Source organism: Gobio gobio (genome assembly GCF_949357685.1).
Source record: "Gobio gobio genome assembly, chromosome: 5".
In the NCBI taxonomy this organism is placed as follows: domain Eukaryota; kingdom Metazoa; phylum Chordata; class Actinopteri; order Cypriniformes; family Gobionidae; genus Gobio; species Gobio gobio.
Window position 1 is genome coordinate 2,765,407 of NC_137101.1, and position 27,500 is coordinate 2,792,906.

The 27,500-nt window shown below is 37.3% G+C and overlaps 1 protein-coding gene across 2 annotated transcripts in view; it reads left to right on the plus strand.

Annotated features, from left to right (window-relative positions):
* The window catches only part of slc38a4 (solute carrier family 38 member 4), a 64,747-nt gene that overhangs the window by 6,214 nt on the left and 31,033 nt on the right, over positions 1-27,500 (plus strand). The window contains exons 1-7 of one of the 2 annotated variants that reach the window (XM_079817009.1): positions 7,948-7,997; positions 18,400-18,544; positions 18,700-18,793; positions 18,882-18,997; positions 25,863-25,936; positions 26,024-26,116; positions 26,497-26,578. In XM_079817009.1, coding sequence (XP_079673135.1) covers positions 18,444-18,544; positions 18,700-18,793; positions 18,882-18,997; positions 25,863-25,936; positions 26,024-26,116; positions 26,497-26,578 — 560 coding nt within the window. In that variant the 5' untranslated portion in view covers positions 7,948-7,997; positions 18,400-18,443. Of the gene's footprint in view, positions 1-7,947; positions 7,998-18,399; positions 18,545-18,699; positions 18,794-18,881; positions 18,998-25,862; positions 25,937-26,023; positions 26,117-26,496; positions 26,579-27,500 lie in introns of those variants that run through there. The other variant, XM_079817008.1, reaches the window with a different exon arrangement.

Genomic DNA, 27,500 nt, shown 5'->3' on the forward strand with positions numbered 1-27,500 from the left:
AGTTTCTCAGGGGAACGCAAACATTTAGTGAGCTCAAAGTTTCTCGGGGAACGGAAACATTTTGTGAATAAACTCAAAGTTTCTCGGGGGAAGGCAAAACATTTTCTGAGCAAATGCTAAATTTCTCAGGGGAACGCAAAACATTTTGTGAATAAACTCACAATTTCTCGGGGGAACACGAAACGTTTTGTGAGCGAACTCAAAGTTTCTCGGGGGAACGCAAAACATTTTGTGAATAAACTCAAAGTTTCTTGGGGGAACGCAAAACATTTTGTGAATAAACTCACAATTTCTTGAGGGAACGCAAAACATTTTGTGAATAAACTCACAATTTCTCAGGGGAACGCAAACATTTTGTGTGAGCTCAAAGTTTCTCGAGGGAACGCAAAACATTTTGTGAGCGAACTCAAAGTTTCTCGAGGGAACGCAAAACATTTTGTGAATAAACTCACAATTTCTCAGGGGAACGCAAACATTTAGTGAGCTCAAAGTTTCTCGGGGAACGCAAACATTTTGTGAATAAACTCACAATTTCTCGGGGGAACGCAAACATTTTGTGAGCAAATGCTAAATTTCTCAGGGGAACGCAAAACATTTTGTGAATAAACTCAATTTCTCGGGGGAACGCAAACATTTTGTGAGCGAACTCAAAGTTTCTCAGGGAACGCAAACATTTTGTTAATAAACTCAAAGTTTCTCGAGGGAAGGCAAACATTTTGTGAGCAAATGCTAAATTACTCAAGGGGAACGCAAAACATTTTGTGAATAAACTCACAATTTCTCAGGGGAACGCGAACATTTTGTGAATAAACTCAAAGTTTCTCGAGGGAACGCAAAACATTTTGTGAGCGAACTCAAAGTTTCTCGAGGGAATGCAAAACATTTTGTGAATAAACTCAAAGTTTCTCGAGGGAACGCAAAACATTTTGTGAATAAACTCAAAGTTTCTCGAGGGAACGCAAAACATTTTGTGAGCGAACTCAAAGTTTCTCGAGGGAACGCAAAACATTTTGTGAATAAACTCACAATTTCTCAGGGGAACGCGAACATTTTGTGAATAAACTCAAAGTTTCTCGAGGGAACGCAAAACATTTTGTGAGCGAACTCAAAGTTTCTCGAGGGAACGCAAAACATTTTGTGAATAAACTCAAAGTTTCTCGAGGGAACGCAAAACATTTTGTGAATAAACTCAAAGTTTCTCGAGGGAACGCAAAACATTTTGTGAGCGAACTCAAAAGTTTCTCGAGGGAACGCAAAACATTTTGTGAGCGAACTCAAAAGTTTCTCGGGGGAACTCAAAACATTTTGTGAGCGAACTCAAAAGTTTCTCGAGGGAACGCAAAACATTTTGTGAGCGAACTCAAAAGTTTCTCGGGGGAACGCAAACATTTTCTGAATAAACTCACAATTTCTCTGGGGAACTCAAAACATTTTGTGAATAAACAAAAATTTTCTCAGGGGAATGCAAAACATTTTGCGAGTGAATGCAAAGTTTCTCGAGGGAACGCAAAACATTGTGTGAATAAACTCAAAGCTTCTCGGGGGAACGCAAACATTTTGTGTGAACGCAAAGTTTCTCGGGGGAACGCAAAAGTTGTGTAAATGAACTCAAAGTTTCTCAGGGGAACGCAAACATTTTGCGAGTAAATGCAATGTTTCTTGAGAGAACGCAAAGTTTTGCGAATAAACTCAAAGTTTATCAGGGGAACGAAAACATTTTGCGAGAGAACGCAAAAGCATTGCCAAATGTTTTTTCCTCCCATCCCATATTTTTTTCTTCACCATGTCCCTTTATATATATATATTATATATAAATTGGTGTGCCTCCAGAAACAGGGTTGGAACCACTGGTTTAGGGTACATTTTTGTTGGTGTATCTCTTAATCTGATAAGAAATGGTCTAAATAATTAGTAAATATGGGTTAAATTTCAGACTTCAGTTTGAGGGCGTAAAGTTAGCATGTTTAGTGTTCTTAGCAAGTTAGTTTATATTGACTTAATATTAACGTGATGTTGAGGTGTTGTGTTTCTGTGGGCCGCTGTGTGTTTGACCCTTGAGCCGGAGCTGCTGATTGGCTCGTGGTGTTGAGAGTGTGTCTCCGTATAAGGAAAGGCCTCCCAGCACAGGAAGACTCTTTCTCCTTGAGATTGGAGCACCTGCATCAATACAGTAAGAATTGACTTTTCCTTATGACTAGTCAATAATATGTGACGACATTGCAGACACAGTTGATTGATTATTAGACTCTTACTTGAGGATGAATCAGGGGAATGTCAATAATTTGTGGGTAGCAAAATGCATCGATTGTTGGATTGGTTGACTGGGATTGTTTGTGAAGGGTGATGTGCTGCATTGGTTAAAGCTCAAGACTGGTTTTTAGAGGGTTTTAGGTTAGATTTTCCCAAGATGGAAACTACTAAACAGTTTCTATCATTAATCATTGTTTTCATTTTTGCCACTGACTATCACAATTTCTCCTGGAGGATTTAACCAGTTATATAAATGTAGCACTTTGAATAAGAGCAGCTGTTCAAAGACTTGGTGTAGAAACCATTTTCGCTCCATTTTAAATCGAGAACTACATACCACAAAAATGATAAATATAATTAATCAATAATTGTAGATATTGATATCTAGAGATGTAGAATGCTGGTGCAATATTGACCAAATTCACCAATAATTATAGATATCGATATCTAGAGATGTAGAATGCTGGTGCAATATTGACCAAATTGACCAATAATTATAGATATTGATATCTAGAGATGTAGAATGCTGGTGCAATATTGACCAAATTCACCAATAATTGTAGATATTGATATCTAGAGATGTATAATGCTGGTGCAATATTGACCAAATTCACCAATAATTGTAGATATTGATATCTAGAGATGTAGAATGCTGGTGCAATATTGACCAAATTCACCAATAATTGTAGATATTGATATCTAGAGATGTATAATGCTGGTGCAATATTGACCAAATTCACCAATAATTATGGATATTGATATCTAGAGATGTAGAATGCTGGTGCAATATTGACCAAATTGACCAATAATTATAGATATTGATATCTAGAGATGTATAATGCTGGTGCAATATTGACCAAATTCACCAATAATTATGGATATTGATATCTAGAGATCTAGATTGCTGGGGCAATATTGACCAAATTCACCAATAATTATAGATATCGATATCTAGAGATGTAGAATGCTGGTGCAATATTGACCAAATTGACCAATAATTATAGATATTGATATCTAGAGATGTAGAGTGCTGGGGCAATATTGACCAAATTCACCAATAATTGTAGATATTGATATCTAGAGATGTATAATGCTGGTGCAATATTGACCAAATTCACCAATAATTGTAGATATTGATATCTAGAGATGTAGAGTGCTGGGGCAATATTGACCAAATTGACCAATAATTATGGATATTGATATCTAGAGATGTATAATGCTGGTGCAATATTGACCAAATTCACCAATAATTGTAGATATTGATATCTAGAGATGTAGAGTGCTGGGGCAATATTGACCAAATTCACCAATAATTATGGATATTGATATCTAGAGATGTAGAATGCTGGTGCAATATTGACCAAATTCACCAATAATTGTAGATATTGATATCTAGAGATGTAGAATGCTGGTGCAATATTGACCAAATTCACCAATAATTGTAGATATTGATATCTAGAGATGTATAATGCTGGTGCAATATTGACCAAATTCACCAATAATTACGGAAATTGATATCTAGAGATCTAGAGTGCTGGTGCAATATTGACCAAATGCACCAATAATTACGGATATTGATATCTAGAGATCTAGAGTGCTGGTGCAATATTGACCAAATGCACCAATAATTATGGATATTGATATCTAGAGATCTAGAGTGATGTTGCAATTGATATCTAGAGATATAGACTTCTGGTGCAATATTGACCAAATTCACCAATAATTATAGATATTGATATCTAGAGATCTAGAGTGCTGGTGCAATATTGACCAAATTCACCAATAATTATAGATATTGATATCTAGAGATCTAGAGTGCTGTTGCAATTGATATCTAGAGATATAGACTTCTGGTGCAATATTGACCAAATTCACCAATAATTATAGATATTGATATCTAGAGATCTAGAGTGCTGTTGCAATTGATATCTAGAGATATAGACTTCTGGTGCAATATTGACCAAATTCACCAATAATTATAGATATTGATATCTAGAGATCTAGAGTGATGTTGCAATTGATATCTAGAGATATAGACTTCTGGTGCAATATTGACCAAATTCACCAATAATTATAGATATTGATATCTAGAGATCTAGAGTGCTGGTGCAATTTTGACCAAATTCACCAATAATTATAGATATTGATATCTAGAGATCTAGAGTGCTGGTGCAATATTGACCAAATTCACCAATAATTATAGATATTGATATCTAGAGATCTAGAGTGCTGTTGCAATTGATATCTAGAGATATAGACTTCTGGTGCAATATTGACCAAATTCACCAATAATTATAGATATTGATATCTAGAGATCTAGAGTGCTGGTGCAATAGTGATCAAATTCACCTATAATTATAGATATTGATATCTAGAGATCTAGAGTGCTGGTGCAATATTGACCAAATTCACCAATAATTGTAGATATTGATATCTAGAGATCTAGAATGCTGGTGCAATATTGACCAAATTCACCAATAATTGTAGATATTGATATCTAGAGATCTAGAGTGCTGTTGCAATAGTGATCAAATTCACCTATAATTGTAGATATTGATATCTAGAGATGTATAATGCTGGTGCAATATTGACCAAATTCACCAATAATTACGGAAATTGATATCTAGAGATCTAGAGTGCTGGTGCAATATTGACCAAATGCACCAATAATTACGGATATTGATATCTAGAGATCTAGAGTGATGTTGCAATTGATATCTAGAGATATAGACTTCTGGTGCAATATTGACCAAATTCACCAATAATTATAGATATTGATATCTAGAGATCTAGAGTGCTGGTGCAATATTGACCAAATTCACCAATAATTATAGATATTGATATCTAGAGATCTAGAGTGCTGTTGCAATTGATATCTAGAGATATAGACTTCTGGTGCAATATTGACCAAATTCACCAATAATTATAGATATTGATATCTAGAGATCTAGAGTGCTGTTGCAATTGATATCTAGAGATATAGACTTCTGGTGCAATATTGACCAAATTCACCAATAATTATAGATATTGATATCTAGAGATCTAGAGTGCTGGTGCAATTTTGACCAAATTCACCAATAATTATAGATATTGATATCTAGAGATCTAGAGTGCTGTTGCAATTGATATCTAGAGATATAGACTTCTGGTGCAATATTGACCAAATTCACCAATAATTATAGATATTGATATCTAGAGATCTAGAATGCTGGTGCAATAGTGATCAAATTCACCTATAATTATAGATATTGATATCTAGAGATCTAGAGTGCTGGTGCAATATTGACCAAATTCACCAATAATTGTAGATATTGATATCTAGAGATCTAGAATGCTGGTGCAATATTGACCAAATTCACCAATAATTATAGATATTGATATCTAGAGATCTAGAGTGCTGGTGCAATATTGACCAAATTCACCAATAATTATAGATATTGATATCTAGAGATCTAGAGTGCTGTTGCAATTGATATCTAGAGATATAGACTTCTGGTGCAATATTGACCAAATTCACCAATAATTATAGATATTGATATCTAGAGATCTAGAATGCTGGTGCAATAGTGATCAAATTCACCTATAATTATAGATATTGATATCTAGAGATCTAGAGTGCTGGTGCAATATTGACCAAATTCACCAATAATTGTAGATATTGATATCTAGAGATCTAGAGTGCTGTTGCAATAGTGATCAAATTCACCTATAATTGTAGATATTGATATCTAGAGATGTATAATGCTGGTGCAATATTGACCAAATTCACCAATAATTACGGAAATTGATATCTAGAGATCTAGAGTGCTGGTGCAATATTGACCAAATGCACCAATAATTATGGATATTGATATCTAGAGATCTAGAGTGATGTTGCAATTGATATCTAGAGATATAGACTTCTGGTGCAATATTGACCAAATTCACCAATAATTATAGAAATTGATATCTAGAGATCTAGAATGCTGGTGCAATATTGACCAAATTCACCAATAATTATAGAAATTGATATCTAGAGATCTAGAATGCTGGTGCAATATTGACCAAATTCACCAATAATTGTAGATATTGATATCTAGAGATCTAGAGTGCTGTTGCAATAGTGATCAAATTCACCTATAATTGTAGATATTGATATCTAGAGATGTATAATGCTGGTGCAATATTGACCAAATTCACCAATAATTACGGAAATTGATATCTAGAGATCTAGAGTGCTGGTGCAATATTGACCAAATGCACCAATAATTATGGATATTGATATCTAGAGATCTAGAGTGATGTTGCAATTGATATCTAGAGATATAGACTTCTGGTGCAATATTGACCAAATTCACCAATAATTATAGAAATTGATATCTAGAGATCTAGAGTGCTGGTGCAATATTGACCAAATTCACCAATAATTATAGATATTGATATCTAGAGATCTAGAGTGATGTTGCAATTGATATCTAGAGATATAGACTTCTGGTGCAATATTGACCAAATTCACCAATAATTATAGAAATTGATATCTAGAGATCTAGAATGCTGGTGCAAAATTGACCAAATTCACCAATAATTATAGATATTGATATCTAGAGATCTAGAGTGCTGGTGCAAAATTGACCAAATTCACCAATAATTATGGATATTGATATCTAGAGATGTATAATGCTGGTGCAAAATTGACCAAATTCACCAATAATTATGGATATTGATATCTAGAGATGTATAATGCTGGTGCAAAATTGACCAAATTCACCAATAATTATAGATATTGATATCTAGAGATGTATAATGCTGGTGCAAAATTGACCAAATTCACCAATAATTATAGATATTGATATCTAGAGATCTAGAGTGCTGGTGCAAAATTGACCAAATTCACCAATAATTATGGATATCGATATCTAGAGATCTAGAATACTGGTGCAAAATTGACCAAATTCACCAATAATTATGGATATTGATATCTAGAGATGTAGAATGCTGGTGCAAAATTGACCAAATTCACCAATAATTATAGATATTGATATCTAGAGATGTAGAATGCTGGTGCAATAGTGATCAAATTCACCAATAATTATAGATATTGATATCTAGAGATCTAGAATACTGGTGCAATATTGACCAAATTCACCATTAATTATATATATTGATATCTAGAGATCTAGAGTGCCGGGATTGGATATTTCTAGAGCTACATTACTCAAAAATGTTATGTTTAACACAATATTTACACAAATCACCAATAATTGTCGATGTTGCACGTCTTTCAAGTGGATGTGGTTATTGGCCGATACCTGCCAATAGTCAAATTTTGGCTTCAGAATATCTGATCCGAGTTGGATGAAGTTTCAGTTCATCTCTGGGTTTTTGATCAGTGACCCCTGAGTGTGTGTTTGCACATGGCATCAGTAGCGGATGCCGATTGGCGGCGGCTGGTTGGCGCTCCAGAGCGAGTCTTTAATATCTGCGTCCGTGAGGGCGAGCGACCCCAGATTCTTGCCCCAGTGCAAACAGAAGTTGATGCAACGCGTCCGTCGCCTTATCTCAAACTCTGGAAGTCTGTGTGCCCTTCAGTGACGCAGGTGGAGGGGAGAGGGGGGCGGAGCTACACGCGGAGTGCTTGACAATTGGAGCGTCCTGATTGGCTGACTTGGGCCCTCCCAATGCTCTTTAAAGCTGCCACTCACCTCCAAGGCTAAAAACGAAGCTCATCTTTGTTCTGTCAGCACATCAAGTGTCCTGCGGCTCTCATTGTGAGTAACCAGACCACCATTATTAATCTATAACCAGGTTAAACCTAGAGGAGATGTGTTAAAAAGTGCATGTCTTGGCATTTGGCTGCTCTTTGCTGGGGTTTTATGGTGTGTGTGTGTGTGTGTGTGTGTGAATGTGTGTGTGTGTGTGTGTGGTCGGCTAGTTGAAGAATGCTGGTTGAAGCACAAACACAGACATTCTCTTTGAAGAGCGAGTGTTTCTCGTGTCGTAAAACGCTCAGGTCAACTCCAGCTGCTTGGAGAGATTCACCAGAGCGGCACAACTGCACTGAAAAAGACATTTCTAGTAAATTGCAAGTTTAATTACAAAGAAAGGGCAGTGAGTTAAATCATAGAAGTCGCTTTTTAATAGAAACAATTGTGGTGTGCCATCTACTGTTATTGTAGTTCTGCTTCTTGTCGTAAATCTAAAAGAGTTTTATTGTGTTGAGCTGCAAATAAAGTCGTGTGTTATGAGGCTGTCAGATCTTTTTAAGGAGTGGTTGTGTTGCTTTAGTTGGTGTCTTTTTGGGTTTGTCTTTATCACTGGTTTGGCTGGTTCTTCTTGACATGAAAAGTATTGAAATGCCTAGTTCAGATACGGGAACCAAAGTCTTCTATCATGATATGAGTGATTTGAAATTATGGAAATGCGGAAGCTTTTAAGTAATCATCTGGCAATGCCTGGTTTTTATAATCCAGTTGTTGAAATTCTTTACAAATAAACGGTGCTTCATTCATTCGATTGTTTTTATTTTGAACTGGATGGATACAAAGTATCAGATTATTCATATGAAATGAATTAAAATGATTTATTATGGATTATAAAACATCGATAGTTCAGACTCTAATGAGCTGAGTGGTCGTAAAATGGAGATAAACATCAGTTTAAGTTATGAAAACGTTATTTTTGAATGTTCTCTGAACAGTTTTCTTGGTTATATGAATGCACAGGGAACGTTCAACTTTATAATTCTTCAAACATTATGGGAACGTTACTTTTAAATGTTCTCTGAACGTTCTGAAACAAGTAGTGACATTCAAGAAACGTTGATTGTTTAAGAAGAAAAACGTTCCATGGGCAACGTTTTGAGAACATTATCAAAGACCAGATAACTTTGAATTAACGTTTTATCAACGTTACTGGAAGAACGTTTGCTCGTAATGTTGAGAGAACCTTGACAGAACGTTCTTAGAATGTTATTAAAGACCAGATAACTTTGAATGAATGTTTTATCAATGTTACTGGAAGAACGTTTGTACATAACGTTGAGAGAACCTTGACAGAACGTTCTGAGAACATTATCAAAGACCAGATAACTTTGAACGAACGTTCTATTAATGTTACGTTTGCTCATAACGTTGAGAGAACCTTGACACAACGTTCTGAGAACATTATTTAAGACCAGATAACGTTGAACGAACGTTCTATTAATGTTACGTTTGCTCATAACGTTGAGAGAACCTTTACACAACGTTCTGAGAACATTATCAAAGACCAGATAACTTTGAACGAACGTTCTATTAACGTTACGTTTGCTCATAACGTTGAGAGAACCTTGACAGAACGTTCTGAGAACATTATGAAAGACCAGATAACTTTGAACGAACGTTCTATTAACGTTACGTTTGCTCATAACGTTGAGAGAACCTTGACACAACGTTCTGAGAACATTATTAAAGACCAGATAACGTTGAACGAACGTTCTATTAATGTTACGTTTGCTCATAACGTTGAGAGAACCTTTACAGAACGTTCTGAGAACATTATCAAAGACCAGATAACTTTGAACGAACGTTCTATTAATGTTACGTTTGCTCATAACGTTGAGAGAACCTTGACAGAACGTTCTGAGAACATTATCAAAGACCAGATAACGTTGAACGAACGTTCTATTAATGTTACGTTTGCTCATAACGTTGAGAGAACCTTGACAGAACGTTCTGAGAACATTATCAAAGACCAGATAACGTTGAACGAACGTTCTATTAATGTTACGTTTGCTCATAACGTTGAGAGAACCTTTACACAACGTTCTGAGAACATTATCAAAGACCAGATAACTTTGAACGAACGTTCTATTAATGTTACGTTTGCTCATAACGTTGAGAGAACCTTGACAGAACGTTCTGAGAACATTATGAAAGACCAGATAACGTTGAACGAACGTTCTATTAATGTTACGTTTGCTCATAACGTTGAGAGAACCTTGACAGAACGTTCTGAGAACATTATCAAAGACCAGATAACGTTGAACGAACGTTCTATTAATGTTACGTTTGCTCATAACGTTGAGAGAACCTTTACACAACGTTCTGAGAACATTATCAAAGACCAGATAACTTTGAACGAACGTTCTATTAACGTTACGTTTGCTCATAACGTTGAGAGAACCTTGACAGAACGTTCTGAGAACATTATGAAAGACCAGATAACGTTGAACGAACGTTCTATTAATGTTACGTTTGCTCATAACGTTGAGAGAACCTTGACAGAACGTTCTGAGAACATTATCAAAGACCAGATAACGTTGAACGAACGTTCTATTAATGTTACGTTTGCTCATAACGTTGAGAGAACCTTGACACAACGTTCTGAGAACATTATCAAAGACCAGATAACGTTGAACGAACGTTCTATTAATGTTACGTTTGCTCATAACGTTGAGAGAACCTTGACACAACGTTCTGAGAACATTATCAAAGACCAGATAACGTTGAACGAACGTTCTATTAATGTTACGTTTGCTCATAACGTTGAGAGAACCTTTACACAACGTTCTGAGAACATTATCAAAGACCAGATAATTTTGAACGAACGTTCTATTAATGTTACGTTTGCTCATAACGTTGAGAGAACCTTGACACAACGTTCTGAGAACATTATCAAAGACCAGATAACGTTGAACGAACGTTCTATTAACGTTACGTTTGCTCATAACGTTGAGAGAACCTTGACAGAACGTTCTGAGAACATTATGAAAGACCAGATAACGTTGAACGAACGTTCTATTAATGTTACGTTTGCTCATAACGTTGAGAGAACCTTTACACAACGTTCTGAGAACATTATCAAAGACCAGATAACGTTGAACGAACGTTCTATTAATGTTACGTTTGCTCATAACGTTGAGAGAACCTTTACACAACGTTCTGAGAACATTATCAAAGACCAGATAACTTTGAACGAACGTTCTATTAACGTTACGTTTGCTCATAACGTTGAGAGAACCTTGACAGAACGTTCTGAGAACATTATGAAAGACCAGATAACGTTGAACGAACGTTCTATTAATGTTACGTTTGCTCATAACGTTGAGAGAACCTTTACACAACGTTCTGAGAACATTATCAAAGACCAGATAACTTTGAACGAACATGCTATTAATGTTATGTTTGCTCATAACGTTGAGAGAACCTTGACAGAACGTTCTGAGAACGTTCCCTGTTGGCTGGGACATTGTTTGTCAACCATAAACAATCATAGATGGATTTAAAGAAAGTATATTACTGTTGCCAAAGTTTTCTAAAAGCAATAAGCCCTGTCTGTATGTGTCACGGTGCAGCTCTAGTCAAAACTGTTCTCATCTTCAACATCTGTGTTCAAGAGAAGCTTCCCAGTCCTGCTTTCCATGAGTCTATAGTTCGCCGTCACTCTGGACGCATTTATGAATCATATCAATGAGGGCTTTGTGTTGGTGGGATTGCGGGTAATTGGGTGCAAGAATGGTTTGGCTGTGTTTTGGCTCATCTGAGTCTTATGTAATGCTCTCCGTCTCATTGGAAATGGGTTTCAGAACGGTTTGTGCCTAACATGGGCTGGAAATAGCTGACCTGAGGCCAGTGAGTGTTGTGCGCTCATAACAGGTGTGTGCTGGACCGGCGCTAAACGCGGCTGATTCCAGAGCTCATGCGTCATGGAGCGGATCGGACGCACAGATACTCGAGTCCTCAACCCAAACATTGAACAAACACAGCCTTTATGTGGACCTGGAGCAAAACACGGAGAACTACAGCAGCACTCAACAGGGAATAAGTCCTGAATCGAGCAACAGTGGCATGTGCGATTGCAATGATGAAATTTCACACAGTGAGTGAGTGGATGAAGATCTGAGCCGCTAGCTAAAGACTGTAAAACCCACCAACAGGACAAGTTTTGTAGTGCTATTAATGAGCGTTTTCCAAAAATACCCATATTCACTATTATAGTGTCCATAAAAATGGCAAAATAGACCCAAAGCATGGGTTTATTTTGCACTTTTTAGAAGATGTTTTGCACCAATGCGTTCTTGGTCTGCCCAAATTTTTATCACAAATACTTTTAAAGAATCTTGTATATAGACACTCTAAAAAAATGCTGGGTTAAAAACAATCTAATCCAGCGATTGGGTTGTTTTAAGCAAACATTTAACCCAACCGCTGGGTTAAAACAACCCACTTGCTGGGTTAGTCCATTTTCAACCCAACTTGGGTTGTTTTTAACCCAGCATTTTTTAGAGTGCAATAGTTTTGTAAATACATAATTTTTAGTCTTTTTTTCTTATTTGTTGAATCAGTCTGTGAAGCTGGTATGGCAATTGGGGATGTGCGCAACGACTTATTTCATAAGCGTTTAAAGCTGCACTATGTAAGATTTTTTCAGTAAAATATCCAAAAGCCACTTGGCCAGTGTTATATATTTTGTTCAGTTGAGTACTTACAATATCTCAAATGTTTCCAACTATTTGTAAATCGTGAGATGCTCTTTTACCCGAGGAACCGGGACGTGTGAGGGCGTGGCCTGTCGATGACATCATATCCGCGTTAGTTTGCGGTGTTATTCTGCAGAAACGCTTTACTCTCACTGCAGTGTGAACGAGTGTCATAGCAGCGGCTGAGAGAACACACAGAGTAACGCCATCCCATCATCAACACACTCAGATGTGTCTAATATGATCAGCAGAGCTGCGTTACCTCACACTCATGACCGGAAGTGGCGCCGGCGACTGTGGCATAATAAAAGTCCCGCTGCTCGCGAGGCGTGTGTTGCGTTCATCTTATGAACAATCGCTCCAGCGGTTCCTCAGCTCCTCAACACTCGCTTCTCCTTCACTACAGTAACGTTAATAATCACATCCTCATGATTTCTGCCCGAGTCCGATCCCGATTCTTTCCCACCGGCTGAGGTGAAGACCACATGTCCCATGAATCCGCGCTCAAACGTGCCGTCATCAAACTACGCCTTTGTTTTGAACAGGCGACCTCTAGCGGACTGAAAAGTTACATAGTGCACCTTTAAAGGAACACGCCGACTTTTGGGGACTTTGGCTTATTCAGCGTATCCCCCAGAGTTAGAGGAGTCCATACACACCATTCTCATCTCAGTGCCATAACTCTGTCTGACACACCCATCGCTAGCCTAGCTTAGCACAAAGACTGGAGGTAAATGGCTCCAACTAGCCTAGCTTAGCACAAAGACTGGAGGTAAATGGCTCCAACTAGCCTAGCTTAGCACAAAGACTGGAGGTAAATGGCTCCAACTAGCCTAGCTTAGCACAAAGACTGGAGGTAAATGGCTCCAACTAGCCTAGCTTAGCACAAAGACTGGAGGTAAATGGCTCCAACTAGCCTAGCTTAGCACAAAGACTGGAGGTAAATGGCTCCAACTAGCCTAGCTTAGCACAAAGACTGGAGGTAAATGGCTCTAACTAGCCTAGCTTAGCACAAAGACTGGAGGTAAATGGCTCCAGCTAGCCGACTGCTCAACAAGTGACAAAATAACGCCAACATTTTCCTATTTAAATGTTGTGATGTGTGTAGTTACATTGTGTACTAAGACAGACGGAAAATGAGAAGTTGTGATTTTCTAGGCCGATATGGCAGGAACTATACTCTCATTCCTGCGTAATAATCAAGAGCTGTGAGCCGCCCCATGAGTGCAGCGGCGCAATGATATTACACAGTGCCTGAAAATAGGTTAACTTCCATCAACATAACAAACGTGACAACCTGCTTGCACAGAAAGCGTGCTGGGGACTATTTTCAGGCACTGTGTAATATCATTGCGCCGCTGCACTCATGGGGCGGCTCACAGCTGTTGATTATTACGCAGGAATGAGAGTATAGTTCCTGCCATATCGGTCTAGAAAATCTCAACTTTTCTTTTTCTGTTGGTCTTAGTACACGATGTAACTACACACATCACAACATGTAAATAGGAAAATGTTGCCGTTATTTTGTCACTTGTTGAGTAGTCGGTTAGCTGGAGCCATTTACCTCCAGTCTTTGTGCTAAGCTAGGCTAGCTGGAGCCATTTACCTCCAGTCTTTGTGCTAAGCTAGGCTAGCGGTGAGTGTGTCAGACAGAGTTATGGCACGGAGATGAGAATGGTATTGATGGACTTATCTAACTCTGGGGGATACGCTGAATAAGCCAAAGTACCAAAAAGTCGGTGTGTTCCTTTAAACGGAAACCATTTTGTAACCGGCTAGTCGATTAGTCTAATCCCGCCCCCCGGAGACACATTTGAAGAAACACTTAATCTATGAATAGTCAAATCCCACACTGAATACTGCTATCACGTGACGTGCTTGCCTTGCTTTATGATCAATGTATTAATCTCGAGCGTTCACTTAAAGGCACAATATGTAATTTTCCGCCGCTAGATGTCCCTTATTCAATACAAAGGCGTGTCTTTATGACTTAATTGGGTGGGGCTTTTATTCTGCCAGACGAGCGCTTCCTCTTCTTCCGCTCGTGTGTGTGTGTGTGTGTGTGTGTGGTAACGCAGCGCTGTTTTATCATATCACACACATGTGAGTGTGTTAAAGTGATGTTATAATGCGACTCTATAAGACACTTGTTCACACTGCGGAGAGCGAGATCATATTAGGCGATAAATCAACAACACCAGATTTACACAATTAGACTAACTGTGTTGAGCTGGAGAACAATGATGAGTTTCTGTCCATCAATGATCCAAACAGTGTCTAATAAAACACATCAGATATTAAAGCGGCTTTGGGGTTTCCATGGTTACTACAAAATAAAAGCGGAGGGTAATGCGGGTATGATGTCACTGATAGGCGACACACGGATGGTTAAAATCACTTATTTCTCTGGATTTAAACATTCTTGCAAACATTTGGGATAATGCACACAAGTCAACAACATATATAACACTGTTCTAGTGGATTTGGGATATTTTAACCCCAAAATCTTACATATTGCACCTTTAAAGCAAAGTTAGCCATTATAGACATATTTATTCAAATCAATAGGCAGCGCTGGACCAATAAGTTCAAACCTAATAGCCGATTATAAACCGATTTCCTCAAATAAAAGTTAGTTTTGTTGTTCGTAACCATGGTAACCACTTGTGTGTCCGGGTTTGAAAAGCTTGACGTGTACTGACAACTATACAGTATTTAACAGTATCGTTAGGATGTAGGAAAGAACATTTAAAAATTGAATGCAATATAAAAATGGCAATACATTTATATCTAACCAACCTTGAAACTGTTCGGGAAAAAAACCATCAAGGATGTGTTTTAGCACGGTGAAACTAGAACCGGTCAGATTTGTGATGTGCTGAGGGTTATAGGGATTGATTTATCACAAGTTCAGGGGTTCAGTCGATGCTTTTGGCTCTGGATGCTGTTATATTGACTTGTTTCGCAGGATCAGTTCATGGACACTTGAACTAAGGAAAAGTTCACCTGCCAGAGTTTCGGCACATTTACTGTTTTAAAAAGGCTAGTTCCCTTTAAAATGAACATTTCCTGATCATTTCCTCACCCCCATCTCATCCAAGATGCGCATGTCTTTCTTTCTTCAGTCGAAAAAAATAACATTTTTGAGGAAAACATTCCAGGATTTTTCTCCATATAATGGACTTCAATGGGAACCAACGGCTGAAGGTCCATATCAATGCAGGAAGGGCTTCAGAGGCTCTGCCAGATCCCAGACGAGGAATGGAGTCTGATCTAGACAAACCATCCGACTCATTTTCAAGAAAAAATAAACATTTATATACTTTTACTACATAGATATACATAATAAAGGCTAGATGTCTCGGCCAATGGAGGTCGGCGTCCGCACCTGGCGGCCATCTTGTCACAGTCAGCTCGCTCACTCCTAACATTGTGTTTTAATGGTGCGTGTACTTTTTAATCAACCATAACTTGCACAATTTTCTACCGATTTTTCAAACGGTTTGATTTGTTATAAACGTCAGAGATGTAGTTATGACACTGCATACTTATGAATAATTTGTTCAAGCGTCCAGAATTATAGCCACGTTAATAACGTTGGTAAGAAACCAAACCATTTGTAAATCCGTCCAGATTTCAGCGAGATGAGAGTATTTGTGTTCAGATCACTCGCCTTACATCAGGAGCCACAGAGAAAGCTTGCCTGTGACAAGATGGCCGCCACTGATGACGTTAGAGACTCCGCCGTAAGACATCTAGCGTTTATTATGTATATCTATGCTTTTTAATCTCAAATGCGTGACTTCGGTGCTTCTTAACAACGAATTACATCATCACGTCGGGAAGGTCACGTGATGTAGGTGGAAATATATCCCATTCCTCGTCTGGGATCTGGCAGAGCCTCTGAAGCCCTTCCTGCATTGATTTGGACCTTCAGCCGTTAGTTCTCATTGAAGTCCATTATATGGAGAAAAATCCTGGAATGTTTTCCTCAAGAACTTAATTTTTTCGACTGAAGAAAGAAAGACATCTTGGATGAGATGGGGGTGAGGAAATGATCAGGAAATTTTCATTTTGAGTCTGGGAAGGATGTAGAGATCTTATATTTTAGCTTCTTCCCAGCTGACGGAACGTTTTCAGAACGTTCTCTCAACGTTTTGAGCAAACGTTCTTCCAGTAACGTTAATAGAACATTCGTTCAAAGTTATCTGGTCTTTAATAATGTTCTCAGAACGTTCTGTCAAGGTTCTCTCAACGTTACGAACAAACATTCTCCCAGTAACGTTAATAGAACGTTCGTTCAACATTATCTGGTCTTTAAAAATGTTCTCAGAACGTTCTGTCAAGGTTCTCTCAACGTTACGAGCAAACGTTCTTCCAGTTACGTTAATAGAATGTTCGTTCAAAGTTATCTGGTCTTTAATAACGTTCTCAGAACGTTCTGTCAAGGTTCTCTCAACGTTACGAGCAAACGTTCTTCCAGTTACGTTAATAGAACATTCGTTCAAAGTTATCTGGTCTTTAATAACGTTCTCAGAACGTTCTGTCAAGGTTCTCTCAACGTTACGAGCAAACGTTCTTCCAGTTACGTTAATAGAATGTTCGTTCAAAGTTATCTGGTCTTTAATAACGTTCTCAGAACGTTCTGTCAAGGTTCTCTCAACATTACGAGCAAACGTTCTTCCAGTAACGTTAATAGAATGTTCGTTCAAAGTTATCTGGTCTTTAAAAAGTTTCTCAGAACGTTCTGTCAAGGTTCTCTCAACGTTATGAGCAAACGTTCGTCCAGTAACGTTAATAGAATGTTCGTTCAAAGTTATCTGGTCTTTAATAACGTTCTCAGAGCGTTCTGTCAAGGTTCTCTCAATGTTACGAACAAACATTCTCCCAGTAACGTTAATAGAACGTTCGTTCAAAGTTATCTGGTCTTTAATAATGTTCTCAGAACGTTCTGTCAAGGTTCTCTCAACATTACGAGCAAACGTTCTTCCAGTAACGTTAATAGAATGTTCGTTCAAAGTTATCTGGTCTTTAATAACGTTCTCAGAACGTTCTGTCAAGGTTCTCTCAATGTTACGAACAAACATTCTCCCAGTAACGTTAATAGAACGTTCGTTCAACATTATCTGGTCTTTAAAAATGTTCTCAGAACGTTCTGTCAAGGTTCTCTCAACGTTATGAGCAAACGTTTGTCCAGTAACGTTAATAGAATGTTCTTTCAAAGTTATCTGGTCTTTAATAACGTTCTCAGAACGTTCTGTCAAGGTTCTCTCAACATAACGAGCAAACGTTCTTCCAGTAACGTTAATAGAACGTTCGTTCAAAGTTATCTGGTCTTTAATAATGTTCTCAGAACGTTCTGTCAAGGTTCTCTCAACGTTATGAACAAACTTTCTTCCAGTAACGTTAATAGACCGTTTGTTCAAAGTTATCTGGTCTTTAATAACGTTCTCAGAACGTTCTGTCAAGGTTCTCTCAACGTTACGAGCAAACGTTCTTCCAGTTACGTTAATAGAACGTTCGTTCAAAGTTATCTTCTCAGAACATTAGCACAAAAACATGATTTATTCATCATTCATGGAAAGTTTTTTTCCTGAAACGTTTGTCTAACGTTTTTTAAATGTTTTTAGAATGTTCAGAGAACTTTGAAATGTAATGGGAACGTCCGTCGATTCCAGCTCTAACCGAACTTCTCCGCTTGTGTTTTCCAGTTCTTTCCCCCCCGGAGACTAAATCCTTCCTCACGGCTGTAGACATGGACCGAATGGAGCTGAAGAACGTGAGCGTGGAGGCGGACGATGAGAGCAGCGTGGACTTCACAGAGCCCATCGATTCAGAGAAGGCCACCATCAACAGGTCAGTCTCCGCTGTGTGTGTTTAACCCTGACGCTGTTTGATGTCCAGAACATTGTGACACTCGGCCTGATGGGAAGGAAGTGATGCCCATATGTGGACAAACTCAAATAAATGACAACCTTTGAAATGTCCTAACATGGTGTTGCCGATTACAGCCAGTTTCTGGATGAAGACGACGGCGAAAGCCAGAAGTTTCTCACCAATGGGATGATGAAGAAGAAGAAATATGAGGAATATCATGAAGAATATGTAAGATTCTAGTTTTGAAACACATAAGCATATCCATACTCTCTATCTCTCTCTGTTGGTTAACCCTCTCTCGCTCTCTCTCTCTCAGCACCCGGGTCACACGTCGTTCGGGATGTCCGTGTTTAACCTCAGTAACGCCATCATGGGCAGTGGGATTCTGGGACTGTCCTTCGCCATGGCCAACACCGGCATCATCCTGTTCATGTGAGTGTTTCTTCCCTTTGATCTGAAGAGTGGGAGGGGCGAGTAATAGAATTTATCAGCATGGCTCATGAATATTAATTAGGTGATGGAACTCTCAGCCAATCCTAAGGGAGTTGCTGAAATGCAGATGTTAGAATGTGTCATATTAGGACTGGCATTTCTTCTTTTTTGATTAATATTTGGTTTAATTGAGTGAATTAGGTTGTTTGATTTTAATTGAGATCCTGGTTGTTTTGTTGCCAGATGAATACTGATCTGATTTATTTATTTATGCTTGTATGTACAAGTATAAATACACATATTTATTATGTATTTATTATATACAATTTAAATATATGTGTATATGTTTTATTTGTGAAATTTATTTTATTTATTAAATGAATTTATGATATAAATGTTTACAATTTTGTTTATATATATATATATATATTAGGGATGAAACGATTACCGATTTCACGATTAACCACGATAAAATTTAGTGACGGTTAGTAATATCGTATAAAATTTAATTATCATTAAAACCGCGTGTGATTATCACGATTGTGAAAACTCGCGGTAAATCATGTCCAGTCAGCGTCAGTCTGGCGCAGCGCACTGCTGTCTTTTGAATGGGAATAAATGTCAGAAGGCAGTGACAGCGCCTGGAGATTTTTCAGATTTCTAAAAGGACCAAATCTGAGGTGTGGTATTTTGGCTTTTACAAAAGTCCTGAGGGAAATTTAATCGAAGTCACCCTGTCTGAAGAACATGCCAGAAGAAAGTCGCTGTAATAGGGGGAACACGTCAAAACTACGAACGCAAGGCAAGTGGACTTTGACCTCACCAAAACTACGTCTGGGAAATAATAACGTGACGCAAACAAACACATTCAGTCAAGACTAGGGTGACATTTAAGGGATAATAATCAGGGCTTGACATTAACAACCGCCATTTGCGGGTGTAACGTTATTTCGGCTGCACACTATTGCCGCTCTGACTGTTAAACTTATTATAGTCTTTTCAAAAGCCATCTGTTATAATCGCGTTGCGCATTATAAGCACTTACACGTGTTTCTATTGAGTTTATGAAAGCGGCGTCGTCTCATAATCAGAGGCGTTCAGATTAGCCGGAGTTTTGTTCAGAGCGCGCGCCGCTCTCAATCGCTGAAATCTCTCAAAGCAGAGATAAACGTGCGATGTACGCAAGAGATTCACTCATCATACCGTGGTCGACTGTTTTTGTTCTATTTCAGCAGCGAAAATGGTTTAAAACAAACAGCAGATCCACAGAGCATCTGATAAGACTGGCATAACGCTGGCGAATTTAGGGACCGTCTCTAAAGTTACACACAACATTGGTAACGTTATACACGTTTCTGACTTCAATAGCATTTGAAGGGAATGACAGTCATAAAACTGACTGTGAGGTGTTCATCTAGGTGTCAGGTATGATACACACCTTTTGATATTTAATAAAATAAACTGTCAAATCATATGGAAATATGCATATTTCACTAGGATAGGCCTACTGTTTGGGCTCTTACACAAAAATATGCTAGATTAAAATGCATCATTGGTGAACACTGATGAGAATATTGCTTGAATATATTTACAGAGATAATATTAGAGATTATATTTACGACAAATTATTATTATTTATGCGTTATGCGTTGCTATTGACGACGGCCATTATAAGGAAGGAAATCGCACAGAATAGAATCTAGCTTAAAAAAGTGCATAGAGCTGCTTGATTTATTTGTTTGTTGATTTTCAAATATAAAACTTGTTTAAATGTTTTAAGTGTGTGCATCTGTTCTTTTTGAACACTTTCATCTCATTTGAACAAAACCGTGATAATATTGATAACCGTGATAATTTGGGTCACTATAATCGTGATGTTAAATTTCCATACCGTTTCATCCCTAATAGTTTTAATGCCTGCTATGGCTGAATTGTAAAAAATTATATCATTCAATTTAAATCCATCCATAATCCATCCGTCCATCCATCATCCATAATCCATCCATCCATCCATCCATCCATCCATAATTCATCCATCCATCCATCATCCATAATCCATCCGTCCATCCATCATCCATAATCCATCCATCCATCCATCCATCCATCCATAATTCATCCATCCATCCATCCATAATTCATCCATCCATCCATAAATCATCCATCCATAATCCATCCATCCATCCATCCATCCATAATTCATCCAACCATCCATCCATAATTCATCCATCCATCTATCCATCCATCCATAATTCATCCATCCATCCATCCATAATCCGTCCATCCATCCATCCATCCATCCATCCATAATTCATCCATCCATCCATCCATAATTCATCCAACCTTCCATCCATCCATCCATCCATCCATCCATCCATCATCCATCCATAATTCATCCATCCATCCATCCATCATCCATCCATCCATCCATAATTCATCCATCCATCCATCATCCATTCATCCATCCATCTATCCATCATCCATCCATCCATAATTCATCCATCCATCCATCATCCATCCATCCATAATTCATCCAACCATCCATCATCCATCCATCCATAATTCATCCAACCATCCATCATCCATCCATCCATAATCCATCCATCCATAATCCATTCACCCATCCATAATTCATCCATCCATCCATCCATCCATAATCCATCCATCATCCATAATTCATCCATCCGTCCATCCATCCATCCATCCATCAATCCGTCCGTCCGTCCATCCATCATCCATAATCCATAATCCATCCGTCAATAATTCATCCATTCATCCATCCATCCATCTATCCGTCCATCCATCCATCAATCCGTCCATCCGTCCGTCTATCATCCATCATCCATAATCCATCTGTCAATAATTCATCCATTCATCCATCATCCATAGTCCATCCGTTCATCTATCCGTCCATTCGTCCGTCCATCCATATATTTATCCATCATCCATAGTCCATCCATCATCCATCTATCCCTCCGTCCATCCATCCATCTATCCGTCCGTCTGTCCATCCATCTATCCGTCCATCCATCCATCCATCTATCAGTCCGTCCATCCATCCATCTATCCATCCATTATCCATCTATCCGTCCATCCATCCATCCGTCCATAATCCATCTATCCGTCCATCCATCCATCCGTCCATAATCCATCCATCCATCCATCCATCCCAAAACTTTGAATGCTTGCTGCAGCCTGACAGTAAAAATACACAGCATTCAAATGAAATAAAAAAAATTCAATGATTTGTTAATTTTGAAACCATTATAAATAAATCAATAAAGAGTTGTCAGTAGCCAATGTGGTACTTCCAGAAACCCCGAGAGAGGATCTTCTCAGAGAATGTGCTGGCGAACAGCAGGGCCAGAGCTGGTGTCTGTGACATGCTACACCGCACACATCGCACATACGGCTATATTTAGCTCAACGGCTCACGTCTGCTGTTCAGAGTGTGTGTGTGTGTGTGTGTGTGTGAGAGACTGACAGCGGTCAGCTGTGAATGGCTGCCGTCCCACTGACCCGCCACAGCAGGAGGAAACGACGGACACACACCTTTAGAGTTAACGGTCACCTGAGCGGCGTTCGGTCCGCGGTCATTCCCGCATGGCTCATTCAGTCTCTAATGCTCATGTCAGACGGTTATTTCTGTTCTGTGAGCCGCAGGAGGCGGTGTCGAGTGACCCAACCGCCATTAACCCCTCCTGAAGATTCATCTTCCTGTCATTCAGTGTGTCTACAGCGGAGCGGGAATTAAACGTGACCTGCTGGTTACCAAAGTTATCTGGGCTCTAATGTTCTCCAAGTGTTAGCACAAAAACGGTTGTAATATTTGTTTAAATGTTCAAAAAACGTTCAAAAGTAACGTTCACATAATGTTTGCAAAAATTATCAAATGGAATGTTCCTTTAACGTTCACATAACCAAGAAAAAACATATTTTAAAACATTTAAAAAAACTGTATATATATATATATATATATATATATATATAATATGTAGTATATTCACAGTTTGTGTAAATTAAAATATGTAATAACATTTTTAAACGTAAAAAATATTTGATTTATCATATATTCTCATTTATTTTGTTTGTTTTTATTCATATTTTTGTTTTCATAATATAATACTGTTTGGATTTGTTTGCAATGGTTACTACTATTATGTATATATTTTATTTTTATTGGCAATATATTTTTATATATTTTATATACTATTTATATATATATATATATATATATATATATATATATATATATATATATATATATATATATATATATATATATATATATATATATATATATATATAATATTGAATTAATATTGAATTAATTAATATATAATATTAATTAATATATTAATATTATATTAATATATAATATATGAATTAATATATAATATTGAATTAATATTATATTCAATAATTAATATTATGATTTCAAACTGACTCTAACTGGTTTTAATAAAATAATTAAAAAAATAAAATAAAATTTTTTATATATATATATATATATATATATATATATATATATATATATATATATATATATATATATATATATATATATATATATAAAAAATTTATTTTTTATTTTATTTTTTTTATTTTATTAAAACCAGTTAGAGTCACCTTGAAATCATAATAATGATTTATTACAACATTATTATTAATATTAATACAATAAAACAATATTAATTCTATATCACAGCAATTAATAATAGAATATGGAACGCACAACAATGAAAAAATAAAAACTAGTGCTGTCAAATCATTAATCGTGAATCATACATAATAAAGTTTTGTGTTTACATAATATATGTGTATAATTATTATATGTATATGTAAATACACACACATGCATGTATATACTTAAGAAACATTTGCTATATTTAAATAGGCAAGGCAAGTTTATTTGTATAGCACATTTCATACACAGTGGCAATTCAAAGTGCTTTACACAGAAATTAAATTAAAATACTCGTAAGTGAATTAAAACCGTTATAATAGGAATGAAAAGAAATAAAAAATAAAGATGAAATCCTCTATCTGGGGTGGAAGAAAATGGAGAGTCAGGTTTACTTTAAAACTTTGGGACTTCCCCATATTGGCTGTCTGCTTCTGTGGTTTTTTATATAATATATATAATATTTATATTCATTTATAATGATATTAATATATTTACAGTATATACATACAAATGTTTCTTAAGTATATACATGCATGTGTGTGTATTTACATATACACATATATTTTGTAAACACAAACCTTTATTTTGGATGTGATTAATCATCTTTAGCATTGGCTCATTAGCATTAGCTCTGTGTGCGGGCAGACACGTATATCTGCACCCTGCATTTAGAAACCTTTCCAAAATAAACCCCAGTTAATGTCAGGCGATATAAGATGATCCTAAATGTGTCGAAGAAGCTCTGACTTACACAAGAGTATTTTAGAGCATTGCACAGCAACATGTGATCTTACAGAAAAGATGTGTGTTGATAAAGACACTTGGAGTCATTCCCCATAGCCTGATCAGCAAATCTGGCCCATATTTCATCTTATTTTAGTCAAGAACCGCCCACTTAGGCAGGAAGAGACCATGTGATCGACATGCAAGCAAGTAGTAACATTTAAAAATTGTAAGATGAACGTACAGTTTCAGATAAAAACGTTACATAAACGATGAATAAATAACAGTTTGAGAACGTTATCAAAGACCAGATAACTTTGGACGAACGTTCTATTAACGTTACATGAAGAATGTTTTCTCGTAACATTGAGAGAACGTTCTGAGAACATTATTAAAGACCAGATAACGTTTAACGAACATTCTATTAACGTTACAGGAAGAACGTTTGGTCGTAACGTTGAGAGAACCTTGAAAGAACGTTCCGAGAACATTATCAAAGACCAGATAACGTTGAACGAACATTTATTAACGTTACAGGAAGAACGTTTGGTCGTAACGTTGAGAGAACCTTGACAGAACGTTCTGAGAAAGTTATTAAAGACCAGATAACTTTGAAGGAACGTTCGATTAACGTTACTGGAAGAACGTTTCTTCTTAACGTTGAGAGAACCTTGACAGAACGTTCTAAGAACATTATCAAAGACCTGATAACGTTGAACGAACTTTCTATTAACGTTACATGAAGAACGTTTTCTCGTAACATTGAGAGAACCTTGACAGAACGTTCTGAGAACATTAAAGACCAGATAACGTTGAATTAACTTTCTATTAACGTTACATGAAGAACGTTTTCTCGTAACATTGAGAGAACCTTGACAGAACCTTCTAAGAACATTATCAAAGACCAGATAACGCTGAACGAACGTTCTATTAACGTTACTGGAAGAACGTTTGTTCGTAACGTTGAGAGAACCTTGACAGAACGTTCTGAGAACATTATTAAAGACCAGATAACGTTGAATGAACGTTCTATTAACGTTACAGGAAGAACATTTGCTCGTAACGTTGAGAGAACCTGGACAGAACGTTCTGAGAACATTATTAAAGACCAGATAACGTTGAATGAACGTTCTATTAACGTTACAGGAAGAACATTTGTTCATAACGTTGAGAGAACCTGGACAGAACGTTCTGAGAACATTATCAAATACCCGATAACGTTGAACGAACGTTCTATTAACGTTACAGGAAGAACGTTTGTTCGTAACATTGAGAGAACCTTGACAGAACGTTCTGAGAACATTATCAAATACCCGATAACGTTGAACGAACGTTCTATTAACGTTACAGGAAGAACGTTTGCTCATAAGGTTGAGAGAACCTTGCTGTTAGCTAGGTAGCTCTATGTATTTAACTGTTGTTTTATACAGTGTCTGACTTTTCCCGATGTTTTTCCAGAATCCTCCTGCTGGGAGTGGCGATCCTGTCGCTGTACTCCGTTCACTTGTTACTTGTGACGGCCAAAGAAGGAGGTGAGCTTGTCGAAAGATTGCAAACACACACATTTATATATGAAACATTCAGTTGATGCTATAAAATATAATATCCTCCGGCTGCAGGATCGCTAATCTATGAGAAGCTCGGAGAAAGAGCATTCGGATGGCCGGGAAAAATGGCAGCATTTGGATCTATAACTCTGCAGAACATAGGAGGTACAGTTGCCGTCGATTATGCCTTTCCTCCATCTTGCTCTATTGTGTAATGTCAGTATTCCTCATTTGAATAATTAATGCGCAGAATAAAGGGGCGGGGCCTGGTTGAGTTAGTTAGTAGTGTGTTATGATGAGGGGCGGGACATTTCCCAAACACGCTGGAAGCGCTTGACCAATCACAACACACTGCTCCAGCCGACCAATCAGAGCACAGTGTGCTTTTCAGAAGGCGGGGCTTCAACTAAACAGAGCGTTACTGGCAGACTGGGAAGAGAGGAGCCGCAACAATGGAGGATATGAGGAAAATAATCAACATTCAAGCAGGAAATCCTGCTCTAGTAGAGCCCAAAAGTGACGTAATGTGCTTGGTTTGTCTTCAGCCATGTCCAGCTACCTGTTCATCGTGAAATACGAGCTGCCAGAGGTGATTCGGGCCTTCCTCGGGCTGGAGGAGAGTTCTGGGTAAGTGTTGAACAAGTGTTTGTGGGTTTATAACCATAGATAAATGCATAACCCTGATTGTTATTGTGAAGTGTTCATAATAAACGAGATTATAACTAAATAAAAACTAGTGTTGGATGACAAAAACTATGGCGAAAATCAACTGTCATTTTCATCAACAATTAAAAACGAGACGAAAATGTTAGGGAGGGACGATTAGGGAAGAGATCAGAACTGATGTCCTGTGTAACAGATGCGCACATTTGATATGAACGCTGGAAAACACGGAGCTGTTGCGCCCCAATCCGGCGCTCCAGAGCGGCTCACAATCACTGAATAACACACATTTATGCCAGGCAATTGTTTATGAACTAATGCTGATGAATAATGACAATGTTTACTTTACGATGTTTATATAGTAATATGTTTTAGACGGTTGTAACAATGCATATACTCCTGAACTTGAATGAGCTCCTGCAACTGCAATAATAAGGCGCTGACATTTCAAAATAAGAGTCCCGGTGTATTTCCAGCTGGTTTATAATTAAAAGTATTCGTTTTTGGTTACACAATAAACTGTATTTCATTTCATTCCCATTTAATTCATAGTCAGGAGGAAAGACCAGTATCTGACACACATTCAATAAAGAATCAGGGTTATAATAGTTCACTAAAAATCTTTATTACTTGAAATTAAACAAATGTTAACTGAAATTAAAATAAATAAATAAACTTAATTGAAGCTTAAGCTTAACCTGATATGGCCTACTGACTAAAACAGAAATACAAAGTTACAAAAACGTTTTTAAAAAACAAACAAAAAAAGTGAATTTTGCTCTCTTTCGTGTATTTTTAATGTCAAAAACAAAATAATGTCAGTTCAAGTGACAGAGGGTTATGTAATGCTTAAATGCTTAATGTATTACAATTGAACTAAACTCAT